The following is a 27255-nucleotide window of genomic DNA, read 5'->3' as shown; positions in this document are numbered from 1 at the left end:
TATTTTATACTTTAATCTGGAAACAGGGTCTCACTAAGTTACCAAGAGCCTCACTAAGTAGCGGAGGTTGGCTTCGAACCTGTGCAATCCTCCTCTCTCTGCCTCCCAAGTGTGGGGATTACAAGCATGTGCCACCACACCCGGCCTGAAGATTCAAATAAAGACTAAGGCTGGAGAAAAGTTTGGAAGTCAAGAAGATAACCTTGTATAAGAAATATTCATACACGTATCTTAAAGGATAAACTAGAAGGCAAAGTGAATACCTGAGTTGGCAAAAACTCAGTGGGACTCAAAATATTTCACATCAGTTCCCCTGCTGATCAGGACTTTCCAAAATCATTTTTCTCTGCCAGTAAGTTCCTACAAATCCTCAAACTCTCCAGAGTACATTAGTATTATTTATTTATTTATTTTTGTGGTACTGGGGATGGAACACAGGGGCATTCCACCTCTGAGCTACACCCTCAACCCTTTTATATTTTGTGGCATCTCCCCCAAAAGAAAAAAAAATCAAAACTTCCACAGAGACCAGAATTGGAAATGGCTGATAATTGTTCTCAGAACACAGAAAATAAGTTGGAATATTGATAAGGTTTTAGAACATTCTCAGTAATTTCCTGATTTTTTTTTTTTTTTTTTTTAGTACTAGGGATTGAACCCAGGGGCATTGTACCTCCAATCTACACCCCAGTCCTATTTTTTTTTAGACTTTTTATTTTTAGAAAGTGTCTGAGTTGCAAAGGCCCTCACTAAGTAGGTAAGACTGACATCCTCCAGTCTCTGCCTCCCAAATGCTGGGATAACAAGTGTGCGCCTCCACACCTGGTGCCTTCCTTCCTTGCTTTCTTTTGCGGTACCGGGGATGGAACCTAGGGGCATTCTACCTCCAAGCTACACCTTCAGCCCTATTTTTATTCTTTATTTTGAAACAGGGTCTTGCTAAGTTGCAAAGGGCCTCACTAAGTAGTAGCCGAGGCTGTCAGTGAACCTGGATCCTTCAGTCTCAGCCTCCCAAATGCTGGGATTACAAGCATGTGCTACCATGCCCAGAATTGCCAGGGTTTTCAGACCATTTCTCAGATCCAGGGTCAAACCCAGGTAAAGTTAGTTCCTCTGCCTTCTCTTCAAAGTTTCCTCAAAGCAAGTAGAGGACAAACAGCAACAATCCTTGGGGAGCTTCAAAGAACCCAGATTTTTGCCAGGCACAGCGGCCATGCGTAATCCCAGTACTTGGAAGGCTAAGACAGAAGGATTCCAGGTTGAAGGCCAGCCTGAGCAACTAAGCAAGACGCTGTTTATTTATTTATTTATTTTTGTGTGTGTGGCAATGGGGATTGAAACCAGGGGCATTCTACCTGAGCCACAACCCCAGCCCTATTTATTTTAAAACAGGGTCTCACTAAGTTGAAGAGAGCCTCATTAAATTGCTGAGGCTGGCTGCAAACCTACAACCCTCCTGTCTCAACTTCCCAAGTACTGGGATTACAAGCATGCACCAACATGCCCAGCTTGTTTTAAAATAAAAAATAAAATAAAATAGTGGTGGGTGTGTGGCTTAGCACTAGAATGCTCTTTCTTTCTTTCTTTCTTTCTTTCTTTCTTTCTTTCTTTCTTTCTTTTTTGGTGGTACTAGGGTTTCTGGAAGCCCTTCTACCTCCAGGCTACACTCCCAGACCTATTTTATATTATTTTTATTTGGAGACAGGGTCTCTTAAGCCAGTGCGGCTGGTTTCGAACCTGTGTGATCCTCCTGTCTTTGCCTCCCAAGCGCTAGGATTACAAGCGTGCACCACCACGCCCGGCGAATACTCCTTGTTTCAACTCCAGCAACATTCCCCCAAAAGAAAAACAAACAAACAAAAAAATCACAACTTCCACAAAGAGACCAGAATTGGAAATGGCTGGTAATTCTCAGAACATAAAGAATAAAATACGCTGGAAATTTGATAAGGTTTTAGAACATTCTCAATAATTTCCTGTATTTATTTATTTTATTTATTTCAGTACTAGGGATTAAACCCAGGAGCATTCTACCTCTAAGCTACACCCCAGATTTATTTTTTTAATCTTTTTTTTGAAACAGGGTCTCACTAAGCTGTGGAGAGCCTAAGTAGCTGAGGCTGACTATGAACCTTCGATCCTTCTGTCTCAGCCTCCCAAGTACTGGAATTATAAGTGTAAGCCACCACACCCAGCTCCTATATCTTAATTTCATGCCAAAATTTGAAGTCTTTATTGTCCAGAGTGTGTACTAACACTATGCAATTCATTCTTATGGTTGTGGAATCCTGCAGTTTTGGGGGGACAATGTGATTTGTTTTGGTACAACCAGTTATTTATTTCTGTTACCAAACTAATAATATCTAATACATGACTCTATCATGGACTTTCTAAGTAGGCTTTTGGGAAGTCCCACATTTTTATTTTTCCCCCCAAATAGACAACATATATTGGAAAGGACTTTCCCGGTAGACACAGGGATATGAATTCTATATTGTTGGACAACTGTTCAACCTCTCAAGCCACAGCTTCCCCATCTGTAAAAGGAGATAATCCTATCTATAATCATGATACTTTTGCAATTATCACAAATAACCTTACATGTAAAAGGCCTAGGGTATATGTAGGTGCTTTACAATATTAGCTTCCTTCTAAATTCACATTCCTAAAAGGTAGCCTATTAACAGCTCCAAAGCAATTTTCATAATCTATCTATCTTTGTAAAGGTAAGATTACATATCAAGCAAAACAATGTAAATATGCAGTTACAAAAAAATAAGCAAGGTAACCATGTTTTTTTTTTTTTTTTTCAGTATAGGGGATGGAACCCAGGGGCATTCTACCTCCAAGCTACACTCCTAGCCCTATTTTTTATTCTTTATTTTGAAACAGGGTCTCACTGAGTTGCAAAAGGCCTCACTAAATACTGGCTGAGGCTGTCAACAAACCTTGATCCTCCTGTCTCAGCCTCCCAAATGCTGCGATTACAAGCATGTGCCACCACACCCGGCTTGGTAACTGCATTCCAGAGCTTGGGGGATGATCATGAATGATTAACATTTGGACAAGCCCAGAACACTCGGAATGGAGGTCTGAATCAGGAAAGTCTCAGAAAGCAGCCAATTATGAAGCTGCTCAAATGACCCAAAGACGAACCCAAAGTCCAATCCTCCCCACAGCCAGTTTTCCCAAAATGTAGGCCTTTTAAAAAGCTAATTAGTATGGAGATCTAGACCTTATGTCAGGCAAGGACAAATTTCTCCATGGGCCTTGGCACAAGCCAGGCCAGAAAAGCATAGGTGACTCACAAAATTCCATTTACAAGCCAGGCATGGTGGCACAGGCTTGTAATCCCAGTAAATGGGAGGCTGAGACAGGAGGATTGCAGGTTCATGGCCAGTCTCATCAACTTAGTGAGACACTGTTTCATAATAAAGAATAAAATAGGGCCTGAAGTGTGGCTCGGAGGAAGAATGCGCCTGGGTTCAATCCCCCAGTACCAATAAATAAATAAATAAATAAATAAATAAATAAATGAAAAAGAGAAAACTCCATTTACTGACCTTCAAACGAAACCAAATTAAGAGCTCTATACTGTTTTAGAGAACCTAGACTTTAACCACTGCTACGTTCACTGAAGTCAGCTTACTTCTGTTTTGTAGCCTGTTTTTTTGAGAAGCTAGGTGAACTTCAAGCCCATCTCCCTTCAGAGTCTCTCAGCATTTGCCATCATCATAGGATGCAGAGGGGAAAAACTAGAAAGACATAAAAGCTAAAAGCAACAGGATTTTTATTTATTATAATACAGTACAAACCAGTGTTTTGCCAGAAACTCTGCCTCATAGAATTGAGGTCTGAAACCAGACCCAGAGATGGGATGTAAGATGCTCTGCACTTGCCAAACGCTGTCCTTTCTCTGCCTCCTTCCACTCCCATTTACTGCAGAAGACAGATACTGGGTACTTCCTAACACTTTTCTCCTTACTTGAAAAAAAGGTGGCCATTGAAGACATACTATACCCACTTAGTATAAAATCTCAGCCACCCCAAAGTCTCATAAAGGAGTCCATAAAGGCGATCTCCAGATCCAAAATAGCAGTTAGAGCTCAGCTTCTGCTTCCACCCAGTCCGAAGCAGCCTGGAGGGAATGAAAGCACCCCTCCTTCGCATCGTCCTGGATCTGACTTCAGTAGAAACTCCCTCGACGAGACAAGACTAGAGATGCCTTACCCAGAAGCTTGTCCTTGGTAAAACTGGGCGTGGTGACAAACGCTGGAAATCCCAGCATTTGGGAGGCTGAGACTGGAGGATCGCGGTTCGTGGACAGCCTCGCTATTTAGTGAGGCCCTCCGCAACTCAGTGAGAACCTGTTTCAAAGTAAAGAATAAAAAATTGGGCAGAGGGTACAGCTTGGAGGTCAAATGTCTGGCTTCCACCCCCAGACCTCCTTGGGCTTGGAGAGGTGGGCCCCACAGCCAATCCAATGCAGGATCCTGTCCAGGTTAAGGGCAAGGAGCTTTTCCCCGTGACTGTTGGGCAGTGGGTCGTAGGAGCCCACCTGCTCCACGAAGCGGCCATCCCTGGGGCACTTGTTGCGAGCTGCCACGATGCGGTAAAAGGGCCTGTTGGTGCGGCCACCCAGGGCAAGGCGGATGGTCAAGTGGCCCCCGTGAGAGGCCTTGCAGGGGCGCGCAGCTGGAGAGAAGTAACTGGTTAGGGCCAAGAACAGAAGGCGCGAAACGGGCAAAAGGGGGCTGAGGAACAATTCCCCTCTTCCACGATCCACTCCGGTCAATCCCGCCAGAAATGGCCTCCTCCGCACGGGTCTGACACCTACGGGCCCAGGGCCCTTGTCGCAGCCCTGGCGGCCTCGTCCTGAGCCGCGCTGGGGTTTCAGCGAGGACCGCGCGGGATCTGCAGAGGCTCCGGGCAGCCGCGCGGCTGACCCGGGTCGGCGCCTCCCTCCACCTGGCCCTGCCGCCCGAAGGCGTCGCGGGCGCGAGAACTCACTGAGGTGGACACGCTGCGGCCGGCCGGGGCCAGGGACGCCGCCTGGGGCACCCCGAGAGCCGCAGGGAGAGGCGCGCGGCCGGAGCCCCGCCCCCGCCCGGAGGCCAGACACGCCCCTTCCGGGGCCCGCCCCTTCCGCCTCGGCCGAGCTTCCCACAATGCAACGCGTCCCCGACCGCCTCCTTTTCTTCTGCAAAAGCGCGCTCGGGTTGGGGCGATGAGAATGGCGGCCGGTCCCTCTCCAGCACTAGAGTCTCTGCTGGACTGAATTGTGAGAGACTCGCAGGCTCGTTTCGGAGGGTTTGCTCTGCAGACGCCTCCATCTCGAAGACGTCTTCCAGCGCCCTTGAGGTTGAGGCTGGGTGCTGAGAACGCAAATGGGAGAGGGCGCCGTACTCCGCTCAGGGAGCTCGTGGCGGTCAGTGCGCAGTGCAGGGCAGCAGAGAAGAACCACGCGGATGAAATTTGCCTTTTTAACATTTTTATTGTTGTCCCAATCACTGCCAACCAGTAGAATATCCAGTAACAGAAAATAAATGGTTTCTATTTATGGTGAACATTCTGGTCTCCAGCTCCAGGCTTCATACAGTGAAACTTCCTTTGGGAAGGAAAAAAGCCCAGAATCCCACACAGTTCTAAGTCAGAAAGATGGATTTCCAAAGCCAACTGCCTCCTGTAACGTGTGGATCTCTGCGAGCAGAGCCTCATCTTTCAATTTCAGCTATGCAAAAAGAGAAGGGAGTACATGTCATATCTAATACATTTATGTAAGCTTTGAAGACCCTCTCATTTGGGGGGCCAAAGGTAGCAAGTGTAGTTCTTTGGGATGGAACAGGTTATTCCTATGTTCCCTATTTTATGGAAACTATTAAAAGACCTTAGAGCATACTGTTGGTTACATAGATGTGTTTACTTAATGAAAATTAAAGTGCTATGAATTCTCAGTATTTGCACACTTTCTAGCTTTGTTGATCTATTTTTGAAACTGGAATTGAGACCAGAGTCCTTCTACCTCCAAGCTACACCACAGCCCTATTTTATTTATTTGAAAACACAGTCTCACTAGGTTACAACTTGTGATCCTTGTGTCTCAGCTTCCCAAGTACTGGGATTGCAAGCGTGCACCACCATACCCAGCTTTAGTTTGTTTTTATTTTTATTTTTTTTTTATTTTTTTGGTGGTACTGGGGGTGGAACCCAGAGGCTTTCTACCTCCGGGCTATACTCCCAGACCTTTTGTATATTTTATTTGGAAACAGGGTCTTACTAAGTTGCTGAGGCTGGCTTCAAACCTGTGCGATCCTCCTGTCTCAGCCACCCAAGCACAGGGATTACAAGCGTGCACCACCACGCCCGGCTTTAGTTTGTTTTAAAGTGTTCACATTATTACCAACATCTCTTGGCTAATGTGTACTATTCCCATTTGATAAGTGACAGGTATCAGGGACAAAAGAATCATAGACTTAGATCTGAATTTAATTTTACAATCTGGGTGCGTATTAAAGCCATCTACTAGCTTACTATGAATACACATTCCCTCTTACTAATGAAATCTTAATTCCCCCCCCCCCCCCCTCTGGGCAGCAGTACAATCAGCTCAGAAGCCACATTTCTTCTTCCTTTGTCACTAGAGGCAGTCAGATGACCTATCATGGCCAATGAAATGTAAGCAAAAGACAATGGGTGGGACACTTTGGGAAAGCCATAGAGATGAAATAGCTATAGTATGGCCCCTTGTTTCTTTTCTCCCTTTTGTTATTTTATCTTGCTGAAAATGGATGTAGTAGCCTGAGCTACAGTAGCTGTCTGCAACTATGAGAGAGAGAAACTACATGATATGACTAGTGAGCAAAAGATTGGGTCCCTGATGACGTGGAGCTCTAGTACCAGCTCTGGACTTTTCATCAGATTGGAAAAAAAAAAACTAATTTTTAAGCCACAGACTTTCAAATCAAATTATTGGCATTTCATTAGTAACAGAATAAACCAGAGGTTGTTCATGAGCCACATCCAGCCCACCACATTTTTTGTTGCTTTCTGTAGTATTGGGGATTGAACCCAGGGGCACTCTACCTCTGAGCTACACCCCCACCCCTATTTTTGTTTTTTATTTTGAAACAGGATTCTCACTAAGTTGCCGAGGCCCTTGCTAAGTAGCTGAGGCTTGCTGCAAACCTGTGATCCTCCTGTCTCAGCCTACTTAGGACTGGGATTACAGGCATGCACCATCAGGTGGGGCTCCACCAATTTTTTGTAAATAAAATTTTATCAGAACACAGCCATTCATTTAAGTAGTATCGGTGGCTACTTCTGCACTTATAAAGGCAGAGTTTAGTAGCTGAAACAAAAACTGTTTGGCCGATAAGCCCTGAAATATTTCCTAGCTTTCCTTTTACAGAAAAAGAAAATTGTGACTGTGGGACTAGCCCAACCCCTTCATCTTATACATGAAGAAAATGAAGCCAGAAAGGTTAATACAATAAGTTAATGGCAAAACCAGAACCATAATTCAGGTTGACTGACTCCTTGGCTATCTTTCATTAAACTATATTTTCTCTAAGTAGGTGGAAGAAGCTCACCTATGGTAATATGTAAATTACTATTTTTTTGTGTGTGCATGTGTGGGTCTGGGGATGAAACCCAGAGGCATTTGACCTCCGAGCTACACACCCTGCCCTATTTTTTATTCTTTATTTTCAGACAGGGTCTCATTAAGTTGCAGAGGGCCTCACTAAGTAGCTGAGGCTGGTCGCGAACCACTATCTTCCAGTCTCAGCCTCCTGAATGCTGGGATTACAAGCGTACGCCACCACACCCGGCTTTGTAAATTACTTTTAAAATCCCAGTAGCCCATGGTAAGAAAAGCCTCTCAGAAATATTCACATCACAAAATATCCTGAATTAAGCCAGTAACTTCTTCCTGGTTTCCCAGCCTCAGGATTGTACAAGTGAAACAACAGAGAAATCTATGTCATACCTTTATCGTGTACTTGTAAGCCTGCTCAGCCTCCAGTTGCCGTCCAGCCTGAAAAAAGTGCAGCAGCTAGTGATATGTCATAAAGCTTATGGTGGGAAGAGTACATGGCCCCAGAGGTTTCCACCTAACACAGGGCAACACCTTTCCAGATAAGAACCTCCGAATTAAAACGTGAAGCAGGAAAATGAAAGGCAGGAAAAAGCCACTTATTTATTTATTTACTTATTTATTTATTTACTTATTTTCGGTACTGGGGATGGAACCCAGGGGCATTCTACCTCTCAGCTACACCCCCAACCCTATTTTTTATTATTTATTTTGAAACAGGGTCTTACTGAATTGCAAAGGGCCTCACTAAGTAGTTGAGGCTGTCTGCGAACCCAGATCCTCCTGTCTCAGCCTCTTGAATGCTGGGATTATAAGCCTGTGCCACCACACTCAGCTCTGTGCCTGTTTGTTTGTTTGTTTTTGGTGGTACTAGGGGTGGAACTCAGGGGCTTTCTACCTCCAGGGTATACTCCCAGACCTATTTTATACCTTATTTGGAAAAAGGATCTCACTAAGTTGCTGAGAGCCTCACTTAGTAGCTGAGGCTGGCTTTGAACCTGTGAAATCCTCCTGTCTCAGCCTCCCAAGCACTGGGATTACAAGCGTGCACCACCACGCCTGGCTTGTGCCTGTTTTTTAAATCAGATTGTTTATAGTTTTTTTTCTTATAGGAGCTATTTATATAACCTGGATATTAATCTTTTATTTTAGTGTTTTTGTTATATATGTGTTTCCAACTTTAGAGCATTTAATTTATTGTTATTTTATTTTTGGCTTGTGCCTTTACAATCCTAAGAAACCATCCAAGACCTAAGGGCATAGAGATATTTTCTGTATTTCCTTTAAATGCTGTAAGATTTTACTTTTAAGGTTTGGATCTTTATTTTTTTATTTTTTATTTTTTGCAGTACTGGGGCGAAAACCCAGGGGCATTCTACCCCTGAGCTAACCCCAGCCCTATCTTTTATTCTTTATTTAGAAACAGGGTCTGAGTTGCAAAGGGCCTAAGTAGCTGAGGCTGTCCAGGAACCTGGATCCTCCTGTCTCAGCCTCCCAAGCGTGGGGATTACAAGCGTGCGCCACCACATCCGGCTTCTAGGTTTGGATCTTTATTTTTTATTTATTTATTTTTTATTTTGGTGGTACTGGGGGTGGAACCCAGAGGCTTTCTACCTCCGGGCTATACTCCCAGACCTTTTTATATTTTTTATTTGGAAACAGGGTCTCACTAAGTTGCTGAGAGCCTCACTAAGTAGCTGAGGCTAGCTTCGAACCCATGCGATCCTCCTGTCTCAGCCTCCTAAGCGCGGGGATTATAAGCGTGCGCCACCATGCCCGGCTTAGGTTTGGTTCTTTAAACCAGCAGGAATTATGTGTTTGTGGTGTGAGGGAAGCAACTAATATATTTTTTATATGGAAAGGAGCTAGTTACCTTACCACTATTTGTTGAATAAACCACTTGTTCCTTGTTTTAGGGAGTTAGTGTGTGTGTGTGTCTGTGTGTGTCTGTGTGTGTGTGTTAGTTTTATACTGGGAATTGAACGCAGTCTATCTCTGAGCCCTAGCCCTATTTATTTATTTTGCGGTACTGGGGATGGAACCCAGGGGCATTCTACCTCTGAGGACACCCCAGTCCTATTCTCTTCCTTTATTTTGAAACAAGGTTTCACTGATTTGCAAAGGACCTTGCTAAGTAGCTGAGGCTGGCTGCGAACCGCCATTCTCCTGTCTCAGCCTCCCGAATGCTGGAATTACAAGCATGTGCCACCACACTTGGCTTATTTTTATTTTTGAAACCGAGTCTTGTTATATCGATGAGAGTCTCACTACTTGCTGAAGCTGTCCTTGAACCTGTGATGCTCTTGTCTCAGCCACCCAAGTGCTGGGATATAGGCACACTACTAATTTCAAGATCCAGTAAGTCCAGCCATCACCATGATATCATTCTATTGCCCCTAAAAGGTTCTTTTTTTTTTTTTTTTTTTTTTTTTTTTGCAGGTCTGGGAATGGAACCCAGGGGCATTCGACCTCCGAGCTACATACACCTCCTGCCCTATTTTATTTTTTAATTTTGAAACAGGGTTTCACTAAGTTGTGGAGGGCCTCACTAAGTAGCTGAGGCTGTCCACGAACCGCAGTCCTTCAGTCTCACCCTCTGAATGCTGGGATTACAAGTGTGAGCCACCACGCCTGGCTTCCTAAAAGGTGTGTGTGTGGGGGGGGGTACTGGGGTTCCTGGAAGCCCTTATACCTCCAGGCTACACTCCCAGACCTATTTTTATGTTTTTATTTGGAAACAGGGTCACTTAAGCCAGCGAGGCTTCTTTGAACCTGCGCGATCCTCCTGTCTCCGCCTCCCAAATATGGGGATTACAAGCGTGCGCCACCACGCCCGGCTTCCTAAAAGGTTTTTAATGCTTGTTCGCAGTCAGTCCTCATTCTCACTCTTGGTTCTAAACAATCATTAATCTATTTTCAGTCTCTATGGTTTTCCTAATATTTTTTTCCTTTGGTATTGGGGATTGAACCTAAAAGCATTCTCCCTCTGAGCTATTCCCCAAGCCCTATTTTATTTTTTATTTTAGTGGTACTGGGGTTCCTGGAAACCCTTCTACCTCCAGGCTACACTCCCAGACCTATTTTTTAATATTTTTATTTGGAAACAGGGTCTCTTAAGCCAGTGAGGCTGGCTTTGAACCTGCGCAATCCTTCTGTTTCTGCCTCCCACCTGCGGGGATTACAAGCGTGCACCACCATGCCCAGCTTTATTTTTTATTTTGAAACAGGGTCTCATTAAGTTGCGGAGGCGGGCAAACCTGCGATTCTCCGGTCTCAGCCTCCCCAGTGCCTGTGTTACAGGCATGTGCCACCACGCCATGCTTAGTTTTCCTAATTTCAATGAAAGGAAATTATATTATATATAGCTTCCTGTACCTTACTCCCTTTGCTTACGCGTTTTTGAGGTTCATCTTACTACATGCATCATTGTAATTGCTGAGTAGTACTCTATTGTGTACATATATCTCATTTTATTTGCCCATGCACTGATGGACATTTAAAATGTTTCAGCTTTTGGCATTAGTAAATGATATAATTAAAATTAACATACACATGTTTGTGTAGACAGATGTTTTCATTTTTCTTGTCTAGATATAGAGAAGTAGAACTATAGGAATATACATTAAATGGGTGCTTACCTTTTTAAGACTCTGCCATCTGTTTTCCAAAGTGGTTGTGCCAGTGTACACCTTTACCAGTAATGTATGCGGGTTCCCATTTTCCACATCCTTGTCAAGAGTCTGTATTGTCTGTTTTTTTTTTAATTTAAGCTATTCTAGTGAGTCTGCAGTGTGGTAGAAATTTGCATTACTTTAATGAAATATCTTTTTAAACATGTTTGACATAAGCTGGTCATGGTGGCGCATGCTTGTAATCCCAGTACTTGGGAGGTTGAGACAGGAGGATTGCACAGATTCAAAGCCAGCCTCAGCTACTTAGTGAGGTTCTCAGCAACTTAGACTCTGTTTCCAAATAAAATATAAAATAGGTCTGGGAGTGTAGCCTTGGGGTAGAAAGCCCCTGGGTTCCAACCCCAGTACCATATAAATAAATAAAATGAAAAATAAAAATATTTGACATAAAGCTGGGCATGGTGGTACACACTTATAATCCCAGTAACTTGGGAGACAGACAGAAGGATTGCAGGTTTGCAGCCAACCCCAGGTAGTTAGTGAAGCCCTCTGAAACTTAGTGAGACCCTGTTTTAAAATTAAGAATACAAAAATAATCCTGGGAGAATAGCTCAGGGGTAGATGTCCCTGGGTTCCATCCCCAGTACCACACACACAAATAAAATGTTTGACATAATTACAGATTAAGGAAAAGCTACAAGAAGAGCTCTCTTTTATATTCATATATATATATATATATTATATATCATAGAAAGAGACATATTGGAGTGTTATAAATATGTGTACCTAAACTTTTCTTGAACATTTGAGAATGAATTAAAAACACTGATGCAGTTTCGTACTTGAGTATGAATTCCATCTTTTTTTCCTTGTGGCACTGGGGAAGGCTGTTTCCTTTCCTTTGTCTTCAGTGTAATGACCAATCTAGAGCTTATCAAACTCAATGCACCTATCATTAATGGCCATCTTCTCCTACTTACTAGGTCCCAAACCTCAGATACTCACTTTCAGGCTGACCAGAGCCAGGTACGCCCACACTTCAGCATTGTGGTTGTTCAACACATTGGCTTCAGAGAGAGCATCCTCCGCCTCCGTGAGCTCCCCTAGCTTGACAGGAAAGGGAGACAGGTGAGTTGTATGGCAAAGTGGTTTTAACTTAAGCAGCTGGAGGCAGCTCAGCTGAAACCACCAACATAGGTCATAGACAAATACCCCATTATGTCCAGGTATTTGTCTATGACCTATGTTGGTGGTTTTCAACTTTTTATATATATATATTTGGTGGTACTGGGGTTCCTGGAAGCCCTTCTTCCTCTGGGCTACACTCCCAGACACCTATTTTATACTTTTTTATTTGGAAACAGGGTCTCCTAAGCCAGCACGGCTGGCTTCGAACCTGCGCAATCCTCCTGTCTCTGCCTCCCAAGCGCGGGGATTACAAGCATGCGCCACCACGCCCGGTAACTTTTTATATTTTTAGTGCTAGGACTTTATTTCAATAAAATCTTATGTGATAAGCAGGCATGGTGGCACACTCTTGTAATTCCAGTACTTGGGAGGCTGAGACAGGAGCTTCCAGGTTCACATCCAGCCTCAGCTACTTAGTGAGGCCCTCTGCCACTTAGCAAGATCCTGGTTCAAAATTAAGAATAAAAAACAGGGCTGGGGATGTAGCTCGGAGGTAGAATGCCCCTGGGTTCCATTTAATGTGTGTGGGCACAAACACACACACTAAATATTATGTGGTGGTACAATATATTAAACAACTAAAAAGCCAGGTAGGGGAATCTGGAGTATGGTTCTCAGCTTATGCTCCTCTCTTCCTCTTTCCCTCCACATCTTCCCATCAGGGTGTCTGTGAGCCCCGGAGACTCAGGCTCTAGGGCTGGCATTCACAGGTCCTCACTATTGTGTGTACATCATTCAGTGTGCAAATTGAGATTTCCCATACATAGTGGGCTTTCAGGTACATTTTTAGGGTTTTTTTCTTTACATTGTACATCTCTTTCTTGAGGGCAAAGTCGAATTTGCCTGTCAAAATACTAATATCCAGAAAGCTTCCTTTCCCCTAATATCAGTTTTTGTTTTTGTTTTTGTTTTTGCAGTACTAGGGATGGAACCCAGGGGCATTCTATCTACAAGTGACACCTCAGCCCTACTTTTATTCTTTATTTTGAAACAGGTTCTCACTGAGTTATAAAGGGCCTCACTAAGTAGCTGAGGCTGGCTTCGAACCTGTGCAATCCTCCTGTCTCAGCCTCCCAAATGCTGGGATTCCTAATATCAGTTATTAAAGCCTAACCCTGAGCAATCAATGCAGTATTCAGGGTCTCCAGGGTGTCTCTGAGCTCTGGATGTATGAAATCATCACTGCTTCCTTAACCTGTGAATTTTCTTGGTAAAAGCTTCCAAAAGCCAACCCAAGGAAAGAATAAGGATCTTCTCTCCCCCACTAAAGTAATTCTTTCATTGTTGTCATTGTTTTCTCAGTCCTGGGGATTGAAAAACCCAGGGACACTCTACCACTGAGCTATACCCCCAGTATTTTTTTTTTTAAATTTTGTCAAGGCTGGCTTCTAATTTGCAATCCTCCTGCCTTAGCCTCCAGAGTAGCTGGGTTTATAGGCATGAGCCTCCAGATCCAGCATTTTTTTTCTATCTTATTTTATTTTATTTTATTATTTTATTTTATTTTAGCGGGTCTGGGGATGGAACCCAGGGACATTCGACCTCCGAGCTACACCCCCTGCCCTATATTTTATTCTTTATTTTGAAACCGGGTCTCACTGAGTTGCAAAGGGCCTCACTAAGTAGCTGAGGCTGTCTGCAAACTGCAGTCCTCCGGTCTCAGCCTCCCAAATGCTGGGATTACAAGCATGTGCCACCATGCCTGGCTCTTTTTTCTCTTTTAAAAGAAGAATGGGATAAAAAAAGAATGAAGCCAAACATAGTGGTTCATGCTTGTAATTCCAGTACTTGGGAGGCTGAGATAGGAGGAATGTAGGTTTGAGTCCAGACTCGGCAACTTAGCAAGACTCTCAACAACCTAGTGAGACCCTGTTTCAAAACAAATAAATAGGGCTAGGGGTGTAGCTCAGAGGTAGTATACTGCTGGATTCAAACTCTAGTACCAAAAAAAGAAGAAGAAAAAAAAAGGTAGATACGGTGGTACAGGCCTCTAGTCCCAGAACTTGGAAGGCTGAGACAGGAGGCTCAAAGGTTAAAGGCCAGCCTCAGCAATTTAGTGAGGCCTTCCACAACTTAGTGAAACCCTGTTTAAAAATAAAAAATAAATAGGATTGGGGATATAGGTTAGAGATAGATTTCCCCAAGTACCACTCCAGTACCACTCCCCCCACCACACACATACATACACAAGTAAAAGCATATATAGCTGGGCATGGTGGTTCAAGCCTGTAATCCCAGTACTTGGGAGCCTGAGACAGGAGGATCCTAAGTATAAGGACAGCCTCAACAATGCAGCAAGACTCTCAGCAACCTATCAAGACCCCGTTTCAAGACAAAAAATAGAAAGGTCTAGGGCTGTAGCTCGGATGTAGAATGCCCTGAGTTTGATCTCCAGTACCACAAGCCCCACAAAGAGCGCGCACGCGCGCGCGCGCGCACACACACACACACAATCTAGTGGAGAAATAGAGGAAAATAGGATTCATTCTACCCTGAGACTAAAGGACAGCCTCAGAGAAGCAACAATTGCCCCTGAAGGATAAGGAAGACGCTCTTTGTACAAAGTGAAGAAAGGCATCGCAGTCAGAAGAAATATCATGTACAAAGACATGGAGGCATGAGAGTGTGGCATACTCAGGAAACTAAGTCAGCCATGTGGCTGGAGAAGGAGAAGGGGATCGGCAGGAGAGAGGTAGGAAAGAAAGAGAAAGCAAGGGAGAAATAAAGGAAGCACCAAGATGAAAGAGTTGGCAGATAACAAATCATATACTATTCAAAGAAATTGGAATTTTATTCTGAAATAAGAGGTAGCCATTAAAGTAGAAGACTACCATGGTATTTGCATTTTTTTTTTTTTTGGCGGTACTGAAGATTGAACACAATCTATTACCTCTGAGCTACATCCGCAGCTCGATTTTATTCTTTATTTTGAAACAGGGTCTCACTAAGCTTGGAGGGCCTCACTAAGTAGCTGAGGCTGGTTGCGAACCCAGATCCTCCTGTCTCAGCCTCCCAAGTGCTGGATTACAAGCGTGTGCCACCATGCCTGGCGTATTTGCATATTTTAAAGACTGTTTTAACCAACGCCCACAGGAGAGGGCACCGGCTCAAGGAATGTGAGAATGTGCCAGGGTTAAAGTAAGCTGTATTTTGTGCATTTTGAGGTGACTGGTGAGTCTTCAAATAGAGCTGTTTGATCTAAGGGTCAGCCAGGACTTGAAAAGTGTTGCAGGCTGAAAATTTAGGACTCTTTACAGGACACTTGATAGTTCAGGCCACTGGGGCAGAGGAGAGGGATGGGATCAAGAACACAGGTGAAAAAAATTAGGCAGGAATCACACAATATGCACCTTTTGAAGACTGGGAGGGGTGAGTAGTGAACTCTTTTTTTTCTTTTCTTTTAGTACTGGAGGCAGAAGCCAGGGACATTCCACCTCCAAGTTGTACCCCCAGCCATATTTTTTATTCTTTATTTTGAAACAGGTCTCACTAAGTTGCAGAGGACCTCACTAAGTAGCTGAGGCTGGCTGTGAACCACTATCCTCCTGTCTCATCCTCCCAAGTACCGGGATTACAAGCATGCACCACCACTCCTGGCTAATAGTGAACTTTTACGAGTAGCAAGCAGAGGCTTCTATTGCAAGTCATTCTTCCTGCATGCAGATGATTCACAGTGCTTATGAAGTATCAAACATTTATTTTAGTTATGTGGATTTTTCATTTCCCATATAATTTTTTCTTAAAGATGATAGCACAAAAGAGTGTCTAAACCAAATAATGTTATTTTTTTTAATACAGCTTCCTGGTTCAGGTTTTTGTAGGATTTTTAAAGGATAGTTTATTTTCTAGTATAGAGTGATCTTCAGTTCATAAACAACTTCGAAAAGCAACTCTTCATTAGAGCATACTGCCCCAATTGCCATCCTGCTATCATTACAAACATCGGTATGCTTGGAAGACTAAAGACTCAAGGTCACTGTGTGCACAAGCCTAGTCTCAAGCCCTCACTCTCTTACCCGGTAACAGGCAATTCCAGCTCCAAGCCAGGTAAGGCACGAAGGTGATCTCTTACAGGCTTGCAGGTAGGTTTTCTTTGCTTTTTCATACTGTAGAAAGAAAGTACCACTAAGCTACTGTTCTGGACACTTCACACACTGTACTTCTAGGATAATCACAGTGAGAGAGTCCGGGGCCCTCCTCCATTTACAACAGGAACCCCTTGAAATGAGACAAGCAAGCTCACTATTGGTTTAACAAGACAGGCAAGCTTGCTCTTGGGGTTAACAGACATACCAGTAAATCAAGAGTTAAAAAACAGACCAGTGTTCAAGCCTATGGAATTAAGATAACATACCAGGAGACAGAAAATTGAAAATCTTCTCAGCCTACTGAGACTGTGTGGTCAGCAGAGATAACAGTGGGAGCAGGATGTTGAAGAAATCCCTTTACCGTCAGATGCAAAAGTGTCATATCTCTGTTTTTAGGGTGGATGTAAATGCTTGAACTAAAATCGGGTCCCAGATCATACTACCTATCTTCTATCCCTTACCTCTTTCTCTTCCAGATAGATCAGACCCAATCGCAGAAAGATGAAGTGCATCTCAGAAGCATCCACTATAAAACTGACGGTTCTTTCATAGCATGCCTTGGCCTCAGCATGGTTTCCACTCAGAAAGTAGAGATGCCCCTTCATGCCCCAGACATTAGGGTTCTGAAACAGTAAATAGCAAGCAGTCAATGGACAAGGTGGTATTTAAAAATACATTAATGCCCAGCACGGTGGTTCATGCCTATAATTCCAATACTTGGGAGGCTAAGACAGGAGGATCACAGGTTCTAGGCCATCCTCAGTAATTTAGCAAGGCTCTCAGCAACTTAGCTATCTGCTAAGTTGAACTGTCCTTATCTTTTTCTCTACCCTTTGCAAAACTCATGACTACTTGAGAAAAATAAATGGATGGATACATATAGATGAGTTTCCTGATGGCCATGACAGCCAGTCCTGGTCAACCAGAAATCTAGCTGCGATACACCGCTACCACAGCTGCCACCACCCACCTGCCTGCCTGCCTCCCTCACTCCCTCTCCTTTCCTTCCTTTCTTCCTTTCTCCTTTCCTTTCCCTTCTCTTTTCTCCCCTCCCCTTCCCCTTCTCTCCCTCCCTTTTCTTTTCTCCTTCCTCTCTCCCTCCCTCTTTCTTTTCCTTTATATTACTTTCTTTCCCTTTTACCTCACTATGTTGCCCAGACTGGCCTCCAACTCATGGGCTCAACTGCTCCTCCAGCATCGACCTCCGAGTCGCTGAGGCTAACGTCTGTGTCACCACACCCAGAAGCATCACTACTTTAATAAATAAAGCTGGCTCGCCCCTTTTCCCACTCAAGAGGCTTTAGCAAAAGTCATTACCAGGTAGTCCATCTGGACTGCTTGTTGAAGGTACTCCTCTGCCTTGGCAAAGTCCTTCTTGAGAAGGTGTGTCTGGGCCAGCACCAAGTAATACTCACAGCTGGGGCCTCCCTGAGGGGCCAACAGCTCATGTGCAAGCACCCTGTGTACATACTGCAAGGAAATGAGTTACAAGGGACAGGTAAATCGCGGCACGGCACTGCTTCCATGGCTTTTGTGCTTGAAAGATTCTGTCTCTGATAATAAACAAGGAACAGGTTATATAAAAGAGTGATAATTCTTAACTGCAAGGAGCTAGGAGTGAATTACAAACATCAGCTACTTACATAGTCACCAAACATCGACACCTCCAGGTGAATAACCTAAAATGTCACACAGTCTGGTCTCACCAGCCATCATACTAGGCATGCTACAGATTGCATTATACAGCAGATAAAGCACTCATCAATCACCCCATTTACACATGGAGTGACATTTTCAACAGCTGTCATTGTAAGGAAGCCTACAGTGTAAGGACGCAAGACCTGCCTCTCTAAAATTCCAGTCTGGATCTTGGAAACATAAATACCTGTTTCTGCTGTACCCCCAAACATTTATGTTTTGTATTTGGGGCTATGATATGTTGCTTACAAGTTAAAAGGCCTGCAAATTTGACAAAGTCAGATGTTACTTACTAAACAGAGGGGAAACTCTTATTTTGTCTGTTCCCATCTGGACCTGTAATGTAGAAACCCCCACTAATACTTTCCTAAGCGAGCACTTTCTTAGGAAAACCCTGGGGGAGTGCATGTGGGTGTTCTCTCCACCTGCCTTCTGACTCTGTGCAGGGGATAATGACTTACTCAAGTGGGAAGGGTTAATGTGCATCACCTGGCCCCCTCCAGCCCACTTCATAAATCTCTCTCCCTCTTTCCCTCCCTTCCTCACTCTTTTTTTTTTTTTTTTGGTGGTACTAGGGATAGAACCCAGAGGCATTCTACCTCTGAGCTACACCCTCAGCCTTTTTCAATTTTAAAACAGGTTCTCAAAGCTGGGTGTGGCAGTGCACACTTGTAATCCTAGTACTTGGGAGGCTGAGACAGGAGGATCGTGCAGGTTTGAAGCCAACCTCAGCTCCTTAGGCTCTCAACAATTTAGTGAGACCCTGTTTCAAAATAAAATATAAAATAGGTCTGGGAGTGTAGCCCGGGGGTAGAAAGCCCCTGGGTTCCATCCCTAGTACCACCAAAATAAATAAATAAATAAATAAATAAAACAGGGTCTCACTAAGTTGCTAAGGCTTAACCTTGAATCTGTGTTCCTCCTGTCTCAGCCTTCAAGTACTGGGATTATAGGTGTGTGCCACCAAGCTGATCGATTCCTGCCCTTTCTCGAGCTTGCCTGCCTTCCAGTGAGCATGTGATCTGTAGAACCAGGGGCATCTCCCTTGGCTTCTGGGTCTCCCTTCTTGCTTGCTCATAGACATGGTTCCTGTTAGACCTGTGGCAGGCAGGCCTCTTAGGATACACTTTTCCTCTGAGAGGAGGCTATGCTTCTCCATCTGCTCCACCTATGACTGCATGGGTAAGTCAAATATGTCCAGCCAAGTTTTACTAATAAAAATAATTTCATATTTTAACCCCCCACTTTAGCACTAAGTCTCTGTTTCCAATTGGTCAGACCTGAACAAGAATATGTCAACAGAGTCCTATAAATCCCAACACTCACATAATATCAGTTCCCATAAGAACGTGACATCAGGCCGGTAATGGTGGTGCACGCTTGTAATCACAGTACTTGGAGGCTGAGAAGGAGGATCGTGGTTTGCGGCCAGCCTCAGCTACTTAGGCCCTCCGCAACTTAGACCCTGTTTCAAATAAAGAATAAAAAATAGGGCTGGGATAGTAGCTTGTATGTAGAATGCCTCTGGGTTCCATCCCCAGTACTGAAAAAAAAAAAGAAAGAAAGGAAAGTGACATCAGGCTGTGGTTCAGAGGCTGCCTTTGCTCTGCAGGGAGATCTGCAATGAGGTCTGTCAATGGCGCCTGCAGAAAGTGATTTGTTTTGGGATATTCTTCCTATGGAGTGTACAGTGTGTTGTTAAAAGTACATTTGAGCCAGCCATGGTAACACACTCTGGTAATCCCAGCATTTGGGAGGCTGAGACAGGAGGGTCGTGGTTCACAGCCAGCCTCAGCTACTTAGTGCAGCCTTCAGCAACTCAGTGAGTCCCTGTTTCAAAATAAAGAATAAAACAGTTCTAGGGATATAGCTTGGAGGTATCAGGCCCCTGAGTTCAGTCCCCAGTACCTCAAAAGAAGTACATTTTCCAGGAGTGGTTGTATAATAAGCCTGTAACCCCAGTACCTGGGAGGCTGAGAGAGGAGGATTGAAGGTTTGAGGCCAGCCTCAGCATCTTAACGAGACCCTGTTTCAAAATAAAAATTAAAAGCTAGGCATTGTAGCACATGTTTGTAATTCCAGTACTTGGGAAGCTGAGACAGTAGTATCACAGGTTTCAGTACATCCTTACCAAGTAGTAAGATTCTCACCAATTTAGTGAGACCCTGTTTCAAACTAAAATAGGGCTTCAGGTGTAGCTCAGAGGTAAAATGTCACTGAGTTCAATCTTCAGTACCACACAAAAAATTAAATTAAATAAAATAAAAATTTTAAAAAGGGCTGAGGGCATATCTCAGAGGTAGAATGTCCCTGGGTTCAATCTCCAGTAACCAAACAAAACCAAAAACACAGACAAACAAAACAAAATCCTATATTTGCCAGGCATGGTGGCACATGTTCGTAATCCTAGTACTTGGGAGGCTGAGATAGGATGATCATAGTTGCTTTTTTTTTTAAATTTCAGTACTGAGATGGAACCCAGGGACATTGTACCTCCAAGCTACACCCCCAATCCTGTTTTTTATTCTTTATTTTGAAACAGGGTCTCACTGAGTTGCAGAGGACCTCACTAAGTAGCTGAGGCTGTTGGTGAACATGCACCACCACGCCCGGCTAGAAGAATCACAGTTTGAGGACAGTCTAAACAGTGCAGTGAGACTCTTAGCTAATGAGACCCTGTTTCAAAACAAAAAAATAAAAAAGGCTGGAGGTGTAGCTCGAAGGTAGAATGCCTCTGGGCTTAACTTCCAGGACCACACCCACCCACACACACAAAAAGTATATTTGAAGCCAGGTATGATAGTGCATTCTAATCCCAGTACTTGGGATGCTGAGACAGGAAGATCCCAAGTTTGAGGCCAGCCTCAGCAACTTAGCGAGACCCTGTTTCCAAATGAAAAAATGAAATAGGGCTGGGAGCGTAGCTTGGAGGCTGAACGTCCCTGGGTTCAATCTGCATCATCACACACACACACACACACACACACACACACACACACACACACACACATTTGAAGGGCTGGGGTGTGGCTCAGTGGCAGAGTGTGTGCTTAGCATGAATCAGCCATCAAGCATTTTGATCTTTGCTTCCTACGTGTTTGGGCTTGCACAGAGATCACCAGGGATAAAATAAGCAGTTCACTAAAGTCTTTGCATCTGCTTGCCCTTTTCAAAATATTCTGACCTGCACAGCATTGACCTTCATCAAGAAGCGTATGGTCTCCATGAAGATCGTGGTAGGACTTTGGGAAACACCAGGCTGAGGAACGGGATGCAGATTACCTAATGAATCTTCACATTTTGATGCTTCTGAAAATATTATATTAAAAGGATAGAAGATTAGATGTAAAGGAAAAATGTTTGAAGCCCAGACACTCTAATGTGGTAGGGAGAATATTCTGATCTAATATGTGAGAAAGATCATAATCTAGAAGGCTTTGGTGGCACCCACTTGTAATCCCAGTATTTGGGATGCCGAGACAGGAGGACTGCAGGTTCAAGGCTAGCACCAGGTAATTTAGCATGACCCTGTTTCAAAATAAAATAGGGCTGGCCGTGTAGCTGAGAGGTATAACACCCTGGGTTCAACCCTTACTTAGTACAAGGAAAGGAAAGAAGGAAGGACAGGAGAAGGGAGGGGAGGAAGGAAAGCTGGAAAGTAACATATTGTCTCTAGCAATGGTCCCCAAAGAGGAAAACTTAAAGGTTCTCAAGAAAAATCTACTAGTGGGTCCAAAGACAAGTCATGATCAAACAAAAAAGCTTTAGAAAGCATTTTAGAGCTGGGCATGATGGCACACATCTGTAATCCCAGTACTTGGGAGGTTGAGACAGGAGGATCACAGGTTTGATGACAGCCTCAGCAACTTAGCAAAACCTTGTTTCAAAATAAAAATAAAAAGGGCTGTGGATATAGCTTGGAGGTAGAATGCCTCTGGGCTTACTCCCCAGTAGCCCTCCCCCTAAGTTATTCAGATCTCCTTTACTTTGAAACACAACTTGTAGATATTCTAGACTGAAGACTCATTAGAAAGTCATGAGTTTTTTGCTGGATCCTCCTCCTCCTCCTCCTCCTCCTCCTCCTCCTCCTCCTCCTCCTCCTCCTCCTCCTCCTCCTCCTCTCCTCCTCCTTCTTCTTCTTTTTGCAGTACTGGGGATGGAATATATACCCCCAGCCCTACTTTTTATTCTTTATTTTGAAACAGGGTCTCACTGCGTTGCAAAGGGCCTCACTAAGTAGCTGAGGCTGTCCGCTATCTCAGATCCTCCTGTCTCTGCCTCCTGAATGCTGAGATTACAAGCATGCGCCATCATACCCAATTGCTAACTACTTCTTTGAGCTAATTATGAAATCCATACTTACTGAAGGAGTTACACCACTCAGTTTGGATTTCAGAGCCTACTAATTTGATAGAATGTAAGGCAATATGAACTCAACCAAGTCAAGATCACTGCTTTTATAATCGTAATAATTTTCATCCTTGTCTAGTTTATTTATGCCCCTGTTTCATGTGAAAATTTTCATTTCTAGTTACCTTTTTTTGGTGGTATCTCCTTGAAAAACGTATTGGATGTTTTTGGGCCAATACTTGGATCCTGAAATTGTGTAGTCAGTATGGGTTCTCGTGACTCAGACTGCAGTTTGGTAGAATCTTCAAGAAATTCATCTAGAATGGATAGTGCAGCTCCAGCTCCTAAACAGATTAAATTGTGATTAAAAAAAAAATCCTACATTGGGTATTAAAAGGTTATTAGAGGAGATAAAATCTATAAAACACAAGAAACTTATTCCTTAAATATGGCATGAAGGAAAAACATTTTAATAGACTTTTTTACATTTCTGAATAATTTGCTGAGTAAAAGCTAAACTGATAGCACAACTTTTATCACTATGACCACTCTGCTTTAATCCCAGTACTTGGGAGGCAGAGATTGGAAGATCATAGGTTCAAGACCAGCTTCAGCAATTTAGTAAGGCCCTCTGCAACTTAGTGAGACCCTGTTTCAAAATAAAAAATTTAAACTAGGCATGCTGCACCTTTGTAATTCAAGTTATTGTGGGGCTGAGAAAAGAGAATCATAAGTAAGACCATGTTTCAAAATAAATAATAAAGCCGTGTGTGGTGGTGCATGCTTATAATCCCCGTGCTTGGGAGGCAGAGACAGGAGGATCGCGCAGGTTCGAAGCCAGCCTCGCTGGCTTAAGAGACCCTGTTTCCAAATAAAAATATAAAAATAGGTCTGGGAGTGTAGCCCGGAGGTAGAAGGGTTTCCAGGAGCCGCAGTACCACCAAACAAACAAACAAACAAAATAAATAAATAAATAATAAAAAATAGGGCTGGGGTATAGCTTGGAGGTAGACTTCTCCTGAGTTCAGTCCCCAGTATCACTAAATAAACAAACTTGCTAAACTCACTATAAAATCCACATAGACAAAGAAAGGTCTGTGATTAGCTAAGTAAGCTATAAAAATGGCATTTAGAAGTGAGGTACCTGATATACCAGATATTAAGACATATACAAAACCATAACAGTAAAAAGATATGTGATAGAAATATACATTACACACACACACACACACACACACACACACACACACACACACTTACAATAGAAGGAAGCGTTCTTATTCAAGATTATATACCTTAAATCAAAGGAGAAATAATGACTGCTTAGTAGACAATGTCAAGAAAACCTAAACTGGGTATGGTGGTGCATGCCTATAATCCCAGTGCTTGAGAGGCTGAGACAGGAGGCTCTCAGAATTAAGGACAGCTTCAGCAATGTAGTGAGACTCTTAGCAACCTAGAGATTCTGTTTCAAAACAAAAAATAAAACTGGGTTAGGGGTGTAGCTTGAAGATAGAATGCCCCTGCATTCAATCCCCAGTATCGCAAAAAGAAAAAGAAAACTAGATCCCTATATGGAGAAAAAAACCCTGAATGTCTACATTTAAAAACAGAGTTCCTATGGACTAAATATCTAAATGTGAAACTATTATTATTATTATTATTATTAATTATTATTGTTATTTTAAGATACCGGGGATGGAACCCAGAGGCAGTCTACCTCTGAGCTACACCCCCTGCCCTATTTTTTATTCTTTATTTTGAAACAGGGTCTCATTGAGTTACAAAGGGCCTCACTAAGTAGCTGAGGCTGTCCACGAACCATGATCTTCCTGTCTCAGCTTCCTGAATGCTGGGATTACAAGTGTGCACCACCACACCTGGCTTGAATGTTAAGCTATTATAAAGTTAATTGAAGATAATATGACTTGAGGAAGAAAAATGACCTAAAATTTACAGGTAAAAAAGATTACAAAGGATATAGAATTGAACAATATAATTGGCTAATTAGTCCTCATTGATACCTATAAAACATTCTACCCACCAAGAGCAGAATATATATTAAAGTGCATACAGAATATTTACTAAGATAGACCTATGCTAGGCCATAAAACAAGGTTCAATAATTTTATAAGAATTCAAATTATATTTTCCAACCAGGATGAGATTATATTAGAAGTAAAAATAAAAGACAGGCATGGTGGCACACACTTTTAATCCCTGTACTTGGTAGGCTGAGACAGGAGAATTGCAGGTTTAAGAACAGCCTCAGCAAGTAGTGAGACTCTGTTTCCAAATAAGAAAATCAGGCTGGAGGTGCAGCTCAAAGGTAGAATGCCTCTGGGTTCAATCCCCAGTAACACACGCACACATACATACACACACAAGTATATACTATGTAATACTATTGAATTTGAAAAATTCTAGGGAATTCTAGAAACAGAATTATAAAATTAATTCTTAAATTCTAGAGGTTATGAATTCATATATACTGACAGAAAGATCATCAGTGGTTGCCTGGAAAAGGGGGCAGGAGAATGATCACAACTATGCAAAACAAAGTATTAAATTCCTTGACTACAGTGATGGTTACATAGGTATTCATAGGTATTTACCTATGTCAAAAGTTATCAAATAGTCTGGGTGTGGTGGTGCATGCTTGTAACCCCAGCATTTGGGAGGCTGAGACTGGAGGATCGTGGTTTGCAGACAGCCTCAGCTACTTAGTGAGGCCCTCTGCAACCTAGTGAGACCCTGTTTCAAAATAAAGAATAAAAAATAGGTCAGGGCGTGTAGCTCGGGTTCCAGGGGGTGTTCCCCTGGGTTCAATCCCCAGACCAAAAAAAAAAAGAAAAAAAAAGTTATCAAATTGAAGTTGGGTGTGATGGTGCATATCTGTAATCCCAGTGCTTGTGAGGCTGAGAAAGGAGGATTACAGGTTCACGGCCAGCCTCAGCTAACTAGTGAGGCCCTCTGCAACTTAGACCCTGTTTAAAAATAAAGAATAAGCCGGGTGTGGTGGCACACGCTTGTAATCCCTGCGCTTGTGAGGTTGAGACAGGAGGATCACACGGGTTCGAAGCCAGCCTCAGCTACTTAGTGAGGCTCTCAGCAACTTAGTGAGACTCTATTTCCAATAAAATATAAAAAAGGTCTGGGAGTATAGCCCGGAGGTAGAAAGCCTCTGGGTTCCACCCCCAGTACCACCAAGAAAATAAATAAATAAAGAATAAAAAATAGGGCTGGGGGTGTAGCTCAGAGGTAGAATGCCCCTGGGTTCAATCTCTGGTACTAAAAAAATAAAAATTTTAAGGTCAGACGTGGTGGCGCACGCTTGGAATCCCAGCATTTGGGAGACTGAGACCAGAGGATCACGGTCCGCGGACAGCCTCAGCTACTTAGTGAAGCTCTCCACAACTTAGTGAGACTCTGTTTCAAAATAAAGAATAAAAAATAGGGCAGGGGGTGTACCTCGGTGGTCAAACGCTCCTGGGTTTCATCCCCAGACCCGAAAAATAAATAAAATCAAAAATTTTTTAAACTTTTCAAATTGAGTATTTATATAGCACAATTTATGGAGTATCAATTAAAACTCCAATATACTTAAAATGTATTGCCAGAGCCAGCTGGCAAAAGTACAGGTTCCGAAGTGAGGCGTGAGGATGAAGAATTCAACTCTTAAGAATGTGATTCCAGGACTTCCGGGAAGATGGCAACCGAGAAAAGCAGCATTTATGAGTCCTGCTAAAACTTGATCTCTATTGCCAAAAAATCAGCGCTTTTCATAGCCAGAAAACACTAGCAACAGAGAAAAAAAATGTAAACACAAGGGACAGAGAAAAAAAGACTAGAAGAACAACCAGAGACCATAAAAGAAATCAAGCCCGCAATGCGGCAGCAGAGCCACGCCGGCACCATCTTACCTCACAGCACCAGGCTCCAGAGAGGAAAGGTAAGCAAGGAGCTGAAGTGAGCAGCTGCTGGTCATTCAGGTGTAATTCAGCAGTTCTTTCAGTGCAAAGAATGCCTAAAACTCCCAGTGGCCAAGCTCATCACGCCTTCCAGCGACTCAGAATGGAGCTCAAAACCAGAAAAGAAATACGCCAGCCTCATGGCTGAGGGTGTGGCAGCAGCACCATATTGCCAGCAGCACTAGTGAGTTCACTGCGCACCGCGACAGCTCCTGATAAGCATGCACAATAACCATGAGTGAAATTGTGGCCCCTAAAGGAGAAATCCCAGTACTGTACTCCCAGGGCCTTGCGCAGCTTTGATAATCTCCTTGGGTCTGAGATTTTGCAGTCCAACCCAGTGAAGGAGTAGCAGTGGCAGAGATACCACACCCTATTTGCAGCTTCCCATGAGAAAACACCCAGCTTGGCACCCCCATGGTTTCGCACAGCCTCCGTTAACTCCCTGGGTCTGAGACTTTGCAATACAACCCAGTAAAGGAGTAGTGGCGGCTGAGATTACCACAGACTTGAGATCCAGAGCACCCTAAGTGAAGTCGTAGTGACCCAGGGAAGACACAAAATTCTGAAATCATGGGAAAGAGGAACAACAATAGAGCAATGAATGCCCACAACCCCATATTATCAGAACCTGATAACACAGAATTTCAGAGATCTCCAGAAGATCAAATCAGGAATATAACTGTAGAAATAATATAAGACCTTTGAAAATAACTTAGAGAGAGTCTAAAAGA

General features: G+C 43.3%; 1 protein-coding gene across 2 annotated transcripts in view; it reads right to left on the bottom strand.

Moving 5' to 3' along the window:
• Positions 1 to 5650: 5650 nt before the first annotated feature.
• CFAP70 (cilia and flagella associated protein 70) overlaps positions 5651 to 27255 on the bottom strand; it is a gene marked incomplete at both ends in the record, with an annotated part of 128665 nt that continues 107060 nt past the window's right edge. For both annotated transcript variants that reach the window (XM_080694070.1, XM_080694069.1), the window contains 8 exons: positions 5651 to 5731; positions 7988 to 8035; positions 12232 to 12333; positions 16431 to 16520; positions 16964 to 17125; positions 17820 to 17972; positions 21385 to 21509; positions 22736 to 22894. In XM_080694070.1, the coding sequence (XP_080550196.1) occupies positions 5651 to 5731; positions 7988 to 8035; positions 12232 to 12333; positions 16431 to 16520; positions 16964 to 17125; positions 17820 to 17972; positions 21385 to 21509; positions 22736 to 22894 (920 nt within the window). The remainder of the gene's footprint in view (positions 5732 to 7987; positions 8036 to 12231; positions 12334 to 16430; positions 16521 to 16963; positions 17126 to 17819; positions 17973 to 21384; positions 21510 to 22735; positions 22895 to 27255) is intronic.

The sequence above is a fragment of the Muscardinus avellanarius genome, assembly GCF_963383645.1.
Source record: "Muscardinus avellanarius genome assembly, chromosome: 4".
Lineage (NCBI taxonomy): Eukaryota > Metazoa > Chordata > Mammalia > Rodentia > Gliridae > Muscardinus > Muscardinus avellanarius.
The sequence above is the reverse complement of the archived record's forward strand: the minus strand, read 5'-3'. Positions and strand labels throughout refer to the sequence as shown.